Below are 13,510 nucleotides of genomic sequence, written 5' to 3' on the forward strand. Positions count from 1 at the left end.
AAGTCTATTTCCTATCACCTGAGTTTTAACATATGCATTTTGCCCACAAGCTTCTCTGTTTTCAGATTTTCACTGTGATATTCAGGTGATGACGTTATTAAAAAAAAAAAAAAAAAAAAAGTGTTGTCTAATGATGTTAAATTGTGTTTCACTACCACTAACCTTGGTTAATCCTTATATCCAAAAGAAGAAACACATCTTTTAAAAACAGCAATACTTGGTACTTAAAATTTTCTTCTGTTGAAAGCCAAACAAAACTGAAGTGGTTTTAAAAGGGGGTTGGAAGTGTAAAATTAAAACAGTCTGTGTCCAAAGATGTAACTTCTGGGCGGGATTAGGAAAATGTATTTCAACTTGTTAAGACCCAGCGACTACGTATGTAGACATTACATTTCTACCTCTCAGACACACTGCCTACTTCATCTTTTGGTGAAATCACAACATTACATCCATTTTGGTGAAAAAACATCATATTTAAGTTCAGTGACACTAATAACAAACAAATAATAATCAAATTTCCTGTACAGAGACCAAGTTTAGTTATTATACTCATTAGTTCTTATTTGTCCCAAATAGCAAGGTGAATTAAAAAATGCGCACCAGACAAAAGCTCAGGTCTTAAGGGGTTAAGATAACTTCTTAAAAGAAGGGTTCATCCATTTTCCTCTGTTGTAATATAGCTCAACATGATGTTAACATGGTTTATCATAAAGTCTGTTTCCTGACACCTGAGTCTAACACATGCATTTTGACCGTACAGCTCCTCTGTGAATAGCCTTTCATTTTGGTATATTAATGAAAAAAAAAAAGAAATAAATAAATGTTACACAAAAAAGTTTTTAAAGGAGTTAGATGGTGAAAACAAGTTAACCTTCCCTGAGCTGGTTATGACTCGTCTAAAACCAAAATAAGATTATATTCAAAGAGATTTAATATCTGAAAGTTGTTCTTCTAAGAAATAAAAGCGCTTTCAAAGGTGTGAATTTTTGAAGGGGGCTGGTCATGTAAAAATGAAACCCACTCTGTATTTACAGATATCAGACCACCAGCAGATTCATAGCTGGGGGTGGAATCAACATATGCTAATAAAGCAGATGTCGGCACTCTTCAACACATTCCAGGCAGCCTATAAAAACAAAGCGTCTTTCTTCCCCAAGGAGCAGAGCCCCATCTCCGCCTGTCTCCAGCAGCCACAAAGCTTCATATAAACATTTAGTGATATAACCTGATGATCCGGGCCACGCTCACACCCTGCCTGCCCCTGTCTCTGACGACACCCGCTGAAATCTGAGCACTTTTTGGGAGCTCTTTCTGAGTTGTTTGGTCAAGGTGTGGGTCCTGGTCTGAAAAAACTTTCCATGACTTTGTAAGTTTCAGGCTGAGTCTCTGCGTCTGTGTTTCTGTGTCTCTGTCCACTGTGCCCCGACTCCCGCTGAATTCATCAGCCATTGTTTTCTCTGCACAGGCATTTATGATGTCACTGCAAACATAAGCTTTGTCCTCAGATGAAGGATCAGCCAGGGTTCGTGCCCCTGTGGGGTCAAACAAACAGCAAATATGGACAGGCTACGACTCAGATCACGGGGTTGGATGGACATTATGGTGGCAGAAAAAGGAGTCCATTTAAAGGAAAAGAGAAGAATGGGAGACCAAACAGATCTTATCTTCTTTAAACTGCTAAAAATAGACTGCAACATCATTCACTTTTCACATTAGTAATGCTTGGTAATAGTGAGAAAAGCCCAACTTTAATCTTATCTGCCCCTCTGCCTCCATCAAAGCCCCCTCCCTTCACCTCTCCATTCCTGAGAAAAACCACCCACCATATCAAAATGAAAACAAGAACATTTCCCGGGTCTAACACTGGCTGATTCCCTCAGTGAGCTGAATCATCAACAGTGATGAATCAGATTTATGGGAAAGATACAGAGGAAGCTCCTCAGGCCACTCTGGATCTGCTTGTGAAATCATTTTTTGAGCAGATGAGAAAAATATTTATCTTATGATGTCGGAAAATAAACATGAATGGAAAAGACCAACTAGTTTTAGTCATACCTACTTCATAGGCGAAAGTAATGATCTGTTGAAAAGATAAAATAAAACTTTATGAATATTAAAAAGTCTAAAAAGTCACTCTACTTTTCTACTTCCTCGACACCAAACCACAACTTTTTTTTTTTAAGATTTACCAGAACAAATGTGTCTGCAGCAGTGTGTGTGCATTAAGTGTTTTTCTTAAAAGGCAGGGTAAACACAGGCTCAAGGACACACATATGCATGTGTGAGCACACACACACACACACACACACACACACACACAAAACAATGGCCTGCATCTGTAAAGATCAGATTTCCATCGTGTTTGTTTTCTCAGGATAAGGCATGTGTGAACAAAGAAAATATTTTGCCTGCTCGTAGCCATCTGTTGAAAGCAGAGGAATTCTTCAAATCGTGAAAAGACTTTTTTTGTGGTGAAAAAGTTATAATAAGACCACACTGACTCCTGAGTGAGATTACAGAGAGGTTTATGTTTTGAGATTTAATGTTTTCATGTTTGGTCCCATAAGATTTGTGACTTATATCTAATTTAAAGCTACAGGAGCCAGTCTGTACAATCCAGCTGTATATAGATGGTAAAATCATTGCTATCAGGAACATGTAGCATCAGCTGTCCTAGATTTTTTTCTGGCTGGTCATGAAGGTAAAAATGGTGTTTTTCATCAGAAATGTAACTCCAGTTTTACCAGATTAAACAGAGCTAAGCTAGCTGTTAGCTTCAGCTTTAACTCTTTTTGTAAAACAAAGCTGATTTTAAACCTACTGAAGAGAAAAATATTATTTTTCCCATTGCATTTGTTAAGCAAATAACACTTTTTAAAATTTGTTTGTTTATTCATTTATTTATTTATTTGCGTGTTTATTTTAGGAGAGGACAGTAGATAGAATAGGACAGGGGGCAAGAGTGGGGATTGGCCACCTGTTCAAGGGCTAATGCAGCAAATAACACTTTTTAATCAGATGAAATAGTGCCCAGAAATCTCACCCTGTTCCTAATTTTTCAGCAAAAGAACGTTAAGCTAACAGCTAACTGTGTGCCTTAGGTTTGATTTAGGACAGACAAATTTGCTAAAAAGCACAGGGACTAAGTAGAAGGTATTATAAATCTTATTGATCATACTTTTCCCCACTTGAAGCACAGGTTATCTAAATTTCAAATCTATGTGTTTGAAAGCTTTCATAAACCTATCTAAGCGCCGGCCTTCCTGTTTTAAAAATGCTCTTTAAAATAGCGAAACTTCTCAACAATTTGGGCAAATCAGAAAATTCAAATAGCTTCAAACCATATAGAGCCTGACCCTTCAAATGAAAGATGAAAAACTATTTTTCATATGCTAATAAAAATCCTCATGAGATGTGAATACATTCTTTCAACAGGTTTTATCACCTTGATGAGACCGATATCTTTGAAACTCATGTATCAAATATGATACGTTTGGTGTCTCAGGGTTAAAAAAAATCATTATTCAGAGCTTTTTATTGTCAGTTTAAAAAATATATGAAGCCACAGAGAAAAACCAGATACTGTCCCTCTCTTCTGATAGAATAGGTTAAAAAAAATTCAAGTATGAAAGAAAGAAAAGAAACTTTACAGTGGTATCTCAAACTCTGTTCAGGCCAAAATAACTACAAAAAAAAAAAACAAAAACAAAAAAAATATCCATGTGGTCTGTTTGACACTTGGGTGATTTAATCTACTGTCATGCCATTAAACATGGGGGACTTTGTTCAGCAGGCTTTATTTTTCGTTTTTGATCCTCTTATGCAAGCATATGTAAGCTTTTAATCAGTTTTATGACAGATCTACATTAGCTTTACAACTTTGAATGAGAGCAAAAATGTGTGATAAACCAAAAATAAAATCTAGGATAAACAAACTAGTGTGTTTTAAATATGAAATTTGGAAGAAATTTGTCAGAAAAAAGACGAAAGATGCTTAGCAAGGAAACATCAAATGAAGACACAATTTTTAGAGCCATCGCCAAGACAACCCCATAATTTTTTTTTTTTAAGTGTTATGATGTCACAAACATGAAGTGACACTTAAAATAAGCCATGACGGGGAAGAAGACCAAAGTCTCAGTTTGTGAAACATCCTGAATCTTGCAATTAAAAAAAATCTAGTTTAAATGGTGTCTGTTGCAAAACTCATTGTTTATAGTCTTGTGTTTAGTTGACATTTTCGAGTCAAACTTTCACTTTCACTGTATAATTCTGATTGTTTAACATCAAAACTTTTTTGTAGCCTGGCAGGTATCCCCTGTGAAAGGGATCCTTGATCTCAGTGCGGCTAACCTGGCTGAATAAATGTTAAATAAAATCTATTGATGACTGTTTGTTGATGACTGTCAGATTAAAAGTCTAATATTACAAAAACTGACCATCATGTCAGATGATGAGAAAATGGGCATGGAGATTACCCAAAGCAGCATGCTGGGCAGAGCTGTTACAAAACTGAAAATGAAATATTCACAACAAATTCAGCATCTGGTGACATGAGAGTAACATTGAAACACTGTTCCAAATGCAACTTGCATCCTACAAAACAAAGTTGGCATAAAAGCAAACAATTGAGTGATTGTTCCTATTTCAATGCATGGCACCGTGTGCACGGTCAAAACCATGCAAACATTCATTTGTTTGGGGTTAGTGGCACAGAAACAGGACAGAGAAACAATGGCTAAATGTCTTTGTCAGTGAATCACAAAAGCTAGCTGATAGCTGCTTATTTGCATTCACGAGATCACACTCAGCAGCGCTCGGTGCTAAATGCTGAAGCCCACGTCGTTATAAAGGACATTGTTATAAAAGGCACAGGCTGTGTGTTGGAGGGCAGCAGATACTGTAGCATTCCTTTGTCCGTCAAAGGACTTTTATGGGCTTTGGCGCTCTCACTCCGGCCCATCCTATTGGCTCAAAATTGGACTTATTTTTCTGCCCCCTGAGGACTGGTTTTAAACTGCTGCTTTCAATCAGAAAGCAACAACAACAAAAGAGCCTGTCAGGGTAATGCTTCCTGACAAGCCAAGATGGACAGAAAAGACAGAAACAACACCCTAAACACTCAAATGAATACCTTTAAAAGAAAAAAACACACACCATAAATGTGTTTTATTCAAGGAGAAAATCATCCAGCAAGTATTCACCCTGAAGTCAAACCACTGATCCATCTCTTGGACGCTACAACAGCTTAATAATGTCTCCACAAATAATCGCTCTGCTTTCAGAAACACAATATCGAGTGTCTTTTTGTTTTCAGCTGATCAATCAGCTCTATCATCTTGTATTTCTATCACGCAGACAAAAAAAACAGGGACAAGATAAACCCCCCACACACACAGTGACCTGAGAGATCAAAACTCACTTAAGATGTCAATAGTGTCACAGGAAAAGATGCCAGCATTGGGAAAAAAACAAATCCTGATCAATACTTAACAAATCAGTTAATTTCATTAAAGCTTTCAAGAGATGTCAGGGTGAATTGTGAGCAAACAAAGCAAAGGTTAGATACGTATTGTAGAACAGAGTGAAAGATTAATTTGCACCTTAAGACTAAATTCATTTGACGTTTTCACACTCTTTAAACTACCTCCTGTCGCCTTTTTAACCCATGTGTTGATCTTGTCCTGTTGTTTGTCTTTCTATCACCTGGTCCTCTCTGGATCTATTTATGTCCAGAAGGAATGCATCACAACTTACGGTTTCTTTAAGCAGCTGTGAGTGGAAATTGCTTTTTGGGGAGACATTTATGACCCCATTCAAAGGCCCACTTCTCAAACACAGGAAGGAAGGAACGTAAAGTGCTCTACAGTATCAGGAGGATGGTTTTAAACCGCTGCAATGTTTCTAAAAAGAAGAGGAAAAAAACTCACTTTATATTTAAACTAACTTAATATTTTTGGATAAAATAGGAACCAAACACAAGGGCTAAAAAAAAGTCGGCTGTGTTCATGTTTTCCTGCAAAAAGCCAACTTAACATATGCAAAACTGTGTAATTCCCTTCAAGCAAATCTCTAAAGATGTTGTAGTCCAAAGAAAAAACACTTAACCCAACCATGATGTCACATGTGGAGCAACAGAGAGGGGAAAAAACGGACCCTCCTCCTCAAGAGTCCTCAGGATTAGGGCCTGGAAGTCTGTTAGATAATAGATCAAAGAGATACACCAGAGAGCACTTCTTGCTTTTTTTCCCACAAAACACCCATCTTCATTCACAAAGGAATCTCAGGTGCTCTTCTTTTACTTTGAGCAATTCCACCTGAAGTTCAGGCGACAAGACTTCAGTCCTGGAATCACACAGAACTGTTCAAAAGGGTCAGCTCTGGCTGACACCACGGATCACTGCTGCGATTATAATATGAATGTGAGCTCAAGTGCAGGTAGTGACAATAAGGGAGAATAATTTATCCCGCTGTGACCTGACAAAGAAGTGAAGGACTGGTTCATTATAAAGTGAAAGCAGCAGAAGAAACATCACATTTTATTTTTAATTTTTCTACTTGTTTTTTGCTTGTTCGTTTTTTTTATATTATATTATATTCTAAACACAATCAGCTTATCTTTGATAAATAATTGGTCTTTTACATTTCATTGCTCTCATTCATAGTTGTAAATTATTAAAATGTTATGTTTGATTTTGCAATACAATATGCTTGCAGGAGAATTCAGCACACTTTAATTATGAAGATTATTATGTTGTTAAAAGTCCCCTTTATATGCTATATATTAAATAACAGGATTACCAGAAGTAGTGATTAACCATTAGGCAGAAATTTGATGTTAAAAATTTGCAAATAAAATATTATCAAACTACTTTTACATGTTAAGGCACATTCAAATACATAGGTCTCAAAAACTATCATACTATCAGAAAAATAAGCTCAATATAATGTAAATGACCATCTAATTAGCCCATGCGTTTTCTAGAAAAATCTCTGTATGTCATACATCAAAGCTAAAACTTACTGTTAGCTGTTAACTTAGCCTTACTCTACAGAAAATGCATGATTTCAGCTAGTTCAGAAGTGTTATTAGCCTAAAAAGGCAGAAAGAGTAAGAACTGGAGCTAACAGCTAGCTTAGCTTTGTGTAAGAACTACCAACAAGCGCCTCTTGGAAAAGTGGAGTAAGTGTCATGATAAAACCATCATCTTTAGCTTCCTGACAGAAAAAAGCTGAGTTGGTTTTATCCAAGCTAACTGTTAAAGCAGCTGTTGCTACATGGTACACTCTACTATGATAAGCTAATATTTCCTGTCTAGCTCTTGAAAATAAAGTCAACATAGGCCTACTACTTTTTTAATTTTCCCTGTGTAGAAATAGCATTAAAATCTCAGTAAGAGAGCGCCACTCAGAGTTAGCTTTGCAGGAAATGTAGGAACAGGTGGTAGCAGCTAGCTCACCTCTGTTAAAACTGATGAACTCAAAACACAATCCAGTGAGTGTGATTTTAGTCCATGATTATTATTTTTATTCCAAAGGAGTCACTTGTATGAAACAACCAGGTAACAGTTATCTAAGCAAAAACAGTAGCAAAAGGTGGTACATGCTAGCTTACCTCTGCCTGAATTCATACAAATAGGATGACAGCTACATTGAATTTTCTCCGAGGCACAGCTAACTGGTATGCTAGTGATACACAAAGGAGGATGATACATTCTGTGTCTCACTATACTGTTAGTATTTTGTATTATTAATTGCAAGTCAAAATTACTCAAAACACAGTACAGAAAGGAAATTGGTGAGTTAAGCTCATACAGAGTTTTTTTGAACGTGTCTCCTATTTGGAGTAGCCAGCTAACAGTTAGCTTAGCCTAGCAGAAAGAGCAGAAATGGGAGCAAACAGCTTGCTAAAATAACAACAAACTAGCATACCCAAAACTGCAAACTCAATGGAAAGTTGCTGTTTAATTTTTTATCTATTTATTTTTAGTTAGAAATAGACTGAGTTAGCATCTCTCCCTCCATGCTAAGCCAACCTGAGCAGTGACTGGAGAGACAAAAAAAAAACAGGCCTGAGCTAATTGTAGAGTTGTGTTGTTTTCAATATCACCCCTCTACTTAAATCTTCCAATTCACAAGAGGTCAGCTTTGAGATCAATATTCAGAGGCATATGAAATGTGTTTTTTTAGCACTGTGCTACCATCTGAAACCAGTATGACAGGTGACAAACTCCACGTTAGAAGCAAAACTTACTTTGAGTCAAACTTCACTTCTGGCACAGCCATCCATCAAAACCAGATCTGGGTTTGTGGCCATGCTGAGGAAGAAAAGCAGGAGTCTACATCAGCAGAGCCATTAGTGCTGAGGGACAAGGGAAAAATCAATGCTCAACTGTTCATTGGAGAGTCCTATTAAAGGTGCAGCCTTTACTTTGTGCAGATACTAAGTGCTGAAGTCTGATTATAAAAATGGACACAATAATAGCAAAACAGGCACTTTATTGAAAATCTATTGGGAAAAGAACTCAAAGAGGAAGACCTTGATTCTTAGAGCTTGTGTTTACTTCTTAGACTCAAAATGTGAAGATGAAAATGTTTTGGTCCAAAAAGTTGCATGTATCAAATTAATAGAAGTAAAAGTAAAAGAATGAGGTACTCAAAAATGATCATGTAGGTATACCTTTTAATCATATCACTCTGCTGCCATCTAGTGGACAAGAAAGAGAAATACACAGCAAGACAATTTTCAAGTTTTATTTAAGTCTTTATTTTGACTTTATTTTGAGATGTTGCCTGAAAATAATACTCATTTATTTGAACACTGTTTCAAGCAATCGTTTTTAAAATAGGCTCTGATACGATGCTGATTAAACCGTGCTAAAAATAGAGAACATGAGACGATGTCTAAACATTACCTTACATATTCAAATTTGTTGAGTGACATGACACCATGGTGGACTGAAGTATAGTGCTACAACTTGTCCTCTACTGTTAAAAAAATAATACGTCCAAAATCTAAAGTTTTGTTACTTCAATGATTCAAGAAGAAAACAAAAGCCAATGACGTTAAGTGCAACTACAAGTACAGTACGCGAACCTGGTGAAGAAATAGCTTATGATGCAGTTAAAGTCTTTTATTTTCAGGAAAACAAACTACAGCCTCTTCTCATTCAAGCGTGTGTGAATCAGAGTAAAGTGTGTGAGGTGAGAGCTGCTGAGTCTGTGTGGACACGATGAGAGGAACACCGTGGATGACCACGTTCTGGCTGCTCAGGGTGATGTTTGGCACGAGTAACGCACTTTCTTCACACTGCAAGGTGCTCTCCTGGACCTTGACTGTCTCTGCTGGTTTTGACATCTCCTCCAGAGGACCACACACCATGTCAGGTGGGCTCATTACCATGGCTGTGTTCCCCTCTGTCACCACTGTCACTTCTGTGCCTCCCTCCTGGATCAGAGCGTTGAGGCCCTCCAGTTCTGAGCAGGTTGTGATGAAGGTCTGAGAGCCGCTGCTGGTGTCCTGAGCAGACATGGCCGTGTGGAGAAGAGCCTGGTGCAGCTGGTTGTTTGTGTCGTCCGGTGTGAGCTGTGTCAGAAGAACCGTCTGGGGTTCAAGGGTGGCGTCTGCAGCCTGGGATGAGCTGAGGGATTGAAGAGGTGCTAAAAGGTTGACTTGTTGGATCATGGAGTTGACGACCATGTCCTGGCTCTCTGGGCTCAGCAGCACCATGTTTGTTTTAGCCTGGGCATCCACACCTGCTGGAATTAAGGAGTTCTCCTGGCCCAGAGGGTGAGAGACGATGATTTTGAGCTGTGCACTGCTGTAAGGAGCCATGGAGTCGGATTGGAGAGGCACCTGAAGCTGGGAGTTGCATTGTGGTGTGACGGGAACCACGTTAACGGCATCAGCTAGAGCAGGAGTCTGCAGCTGCAGCACGTTCTGGGTGTCTCTGTGCTGCTTTTTATGGCTCCGCAGAGAGTCCTCCCTCACAAAAGAAGCATCACACGAGTCACAGCAGAAAGCTCGGGCTGCCTCTAGTTTCGCTCGATATCTGGAGCTGGGAGGTTTAGCAACATCACTTCCTTGGTTTTTCCCTCCACTTTTGCCACCTTTCCCTCTGCTGCCTTTCTCCGGCTTATCTGAGTGGCATTTCTTTTTGTGGATGACCAGGTTGCTGCGCTGCTTGGACGCAAAGTCACAAAAGTCACACTTAAAAGGCCTCTCCTCTGAGTGAATCCTCTCGTGGACTTTGAGCGCCCCCTTGCTGATGCACGAGTAAGAGCACTTGGAACACTGCATGGGCTGAACCGGCTGGTGTTCTCGCATGTGCTGCCGCAGGGCAGTCTTGCTGGAACACTGGAAGTCACAGTGAGAGCATTTGAAGGAATCCCCAGAGTTGTGTTTGATCTGAATGTGAGATTTGAGGTTGCCTTTCATGGCGCAGCGGTAATCACAAAAGTCACACTTGAAAGGCTTTTCACCGGAGTGGATGCGGATGTGCCTCTTCAGGTCTGAGTTGATCTTGAACTTTGCATCACACTGTGAGCACTGGAAAGGTGAATCCCCTTGGAAAAATCAAAACAAACTAATTAGTTTTTAATTCCCTTAAAGACAAATCATCAGCTCAAGTTTTGACAACTTACCAGTGTGTGAGCGGAGATGAACAGTGAGCTGGCTGGAGTTGCGGCTGGCGTATGGACAGATCTGGCATTTAAACGGCCGTTCATCATAGTGGATACGCAGGTGCTTCTTCAGACTGCTGCTATCTGCTGCTGCATAGGGACAGTGTTTACACTTGTGTGGCTTTTCGCCTGTGTGTGAGCGGCTGTGCATGTTGAGCTTGTCCCGGCGGCTAAAGCGCTTGTGGCACAGCTCACATTCAAACGGCTTCTCACCTGGAATGGAGTGAAAAGATCACATGTAACCGGTTATTTGAAGTGCACAGGATACAGTAAATGAATGAAAGATTGAAAATGACATACCAGTGTGGGTTTTGAGGTGCCGCTCCATGTCTTTTTGGCCATACTGCGTCTTAAAAGTGCAACCTGTGAATAAAAAGATACTCTATACAAGGTGTATGTCCCATGTGTGTTTGTGGAAAGAGAATCTAAAAGTGTGCAAAATAAGTAGAGGCTAACTACAGGGGACTTGAGGGAAGTACAGAAAAAAAGGAATGTGTTACAGTCATAAATGAAAAGAGGCACCAACCTGAGAAACAGCAGCTGTGTCTCTTTGAAGTCAGGGCAGGTTTTAATTTTTTAGAAGGTGTTTTCTGTGCTTTGGTCAGGATCTTTTTCACACCTTTCCTAACAGAGGTCTGGTATGTTTCCTCGAAAACAAACTCTGTGTTAGGATCTGGGAAGGACAGGATGTGAATGAATGAGACTAGCTGATTGTTAAGCTTTCACTGGATCCACAGTAAAACCATAAATATGATATACCGTAGTACCTGAGAGGGTGGCTGTTGCGATTGTAGCTGATGTGTCAGATGTGGGTAACGAACATCCATTTTGCTTGTGGGCCAGAAAAACTTCAAAATTATTGTACTGCTGCTTGCAGAAGCCGCAGATGTGGATGTCTGGGCTCACCTCCACCACAACAGACTGTCCTGCAGCAACAAAATCCATATTTATAAAAGGAAGTTACATTTGAAACACCCCAAACAGTCACAATGAAGACTGCTAACATAAAATACAGCCAGGGAAGAGGATAAAGGTAGCTCTTATTTACCTTCGGCGTTGTATGTTTCCATTTCCGAGCTTGTTTTTCAGATTTCCCTCATCCTCTCCCCCCTTTGAGCCTACACGATGTCCTCCATATTGCAAGATAGTACCAGTTTAAGTTAACGAGCACTGAACACATTTGTGACACATTTCTTCATTTAAAATCCACTATAACGTGGAAATCAATGACCAAAACACTTTACTTCTCTCAAAACAACGGTGGCTTAGGTTTACGACGTGCCATGTGGGGTTTACGGCAGCGGGTGTAAAGCATGCGCTCTGTCCTGGTGACGTCACAAGCTGCATTTAGAACCATGGGAAAAATAAGTTTAAACCGCAGTCCATGATTTGAAACACTTGACGCGGCCGGTTTAACCACAAAAGTGTACTTTTCGCCCCTATTTTATTTTACTTTCTGTAAAATGTGTTGTGTATCAAAGAAATGTGCAAAAATAAGCTAAAATAGACGATGTTTGCCAATACTGGCGGCGACACCGTAGTGTCAGCGACACTAAACAACTGACACAAGATGGTAGATCATGAAAGCAGCATTACCATACTGGGTGGGGTCTACACGTTGGTTCACTTTGTTCTGAATATTATTTTATTATTAATAATAATAATAATAATAATAATAATAATAATAATAATAATAATAATAATAATAATAATAACAATAGTTTGTGTTATTATGTGTGCTGCAGTTTCTGCTCTTCTCTCTGCTTCCATACTCACAGGTGCACTGCAATGTATTCGTGTTGACCTAAATTTACCACTGACCTTTTTTTTTTAGTTCTATTCTTTCATCTCACACACACACACACACACACACACACACACACACACACACACACACACACACACACACACACACACACACACACACACACACACACACACACACACAGTGTTTGACTCCTTTTTGCTGGGTCCTCTAAAGCTTGGTCAGAATGTTTATTTTAACTCTTATGATATAGTCAGAATTGAAAAACAAAAAACAAACAAACAAAAAAACAGCTTTAAGAATGTGGTGTTCGCACAAGAACACACCAGTTCCTACTCTATTTAGCTTCCAATATCAGATGGGATTAAGAATGTTTATGTTCAGGGTGGTTCAGCTGTAAGTGACAGTTGCTTTCAGGTGACTGGCATGTGGTATATGTACATACAATTTTTAATTAATTAATTAAAAGAATGAAGTTTAGCAGACTTTTTCAAAAGCATATTTAATTTGTGACTTACTCTTTTAACCCTGGGTTGTGGTGCGACTTGGTTCAGTAAGTAAAAGCACTAAGTAGACTAAACAGTATGTTTCATAAGTAAACCTGCTGGTTTGGTAATCCAGCACTGTGTGGGCAGTGGGGCAGTGGGTCATGCTGGTGCCCCACAGACAGAAGGTTCCTGGCCTGATTCAAGGCTGGTGTGTCTTGGTGTGGTGTTTTCATGCACATTAACCACAGCATGTGTAGGTTGCTCTTTGCAAGGAGGTTTGTGGTTGGATTCTAGTTCGTTAATTAGAAGAATAAAGTATAGCTGGCTTTTCCAAATGCGTGTTGTATCACAGTTATCATTGTCGGCCGACTCAATCCAAATTGTGAAGCTTTAGTCTTGGTCACATCTCTCTGTATTTAATAAAAATGAGAAAGGAAATGGCTTTACTTTGTGACTTCCTTTTTTAAATTAAGATATTGAGTTTAACTTAGTGAAATAATGAAAGTATAAAGAAGATTTAACAGTGTGTCAATGTAGTGTCATGAGTAATCTTGTGATGAGGCACCAGCTCTGT

At 39.0% G+C, this 13,510-nt stretch overlaps 1 protein-coding gene across 1 annotated transcript; it reads right to left on the bottom strand.

The window, feature by feature from the left end:
* Window positions 1-8,764: 8,764 nt before the first annotated feature.
* zfp64 (zinc finger protein 64 homolog (mouse)) lies at window positions 8,765-12,002 on the bottom strand. Its single transcript, XM_074680538.1, has 6 exons — window positions 11,732-12,002; window positions 11,451-11,609; window positions 11,210-11,356; window positions 10,984-11,046; window positions 10,645-10,896; window positions 8,765-10,566 (listed from the first exon to the last, which is right to left on the bottom strand). Exons 1-6 carry the CDS (start codon window positions 11,751-11,753, stop codon window positions 9,167-9,169), a joined length of 2,043 nt encoding a protein of 680 aa, XP_074536639.1. The 5' UTR covers window positions 11,754-12,002; the 3' UTR covers window positions 8,765-9,166.
* Between the last annotated feature and the right edge of the window lie 1,508 nt (window positions 12,003-13,510).

Source organism: Halichoeres trimaculatus, unplaced genomic scaffold (genome assembly GCF_033239565.1).
Source record: "Halichoeres trimaculatus isolate MK-OKI-2021-1 unplaced genomic scaffold, fHalTri1.1 fHalTri1_scaffold_11, whole genome shotgun sequence".
Classification (NCBI taxonomy): domain Eukaryota; kingdom Metazoa; phylum Chordata; class Actinopteri; order Labriformes; family Labridae; genus Halichoeres; species Halichoeres trimaculatus.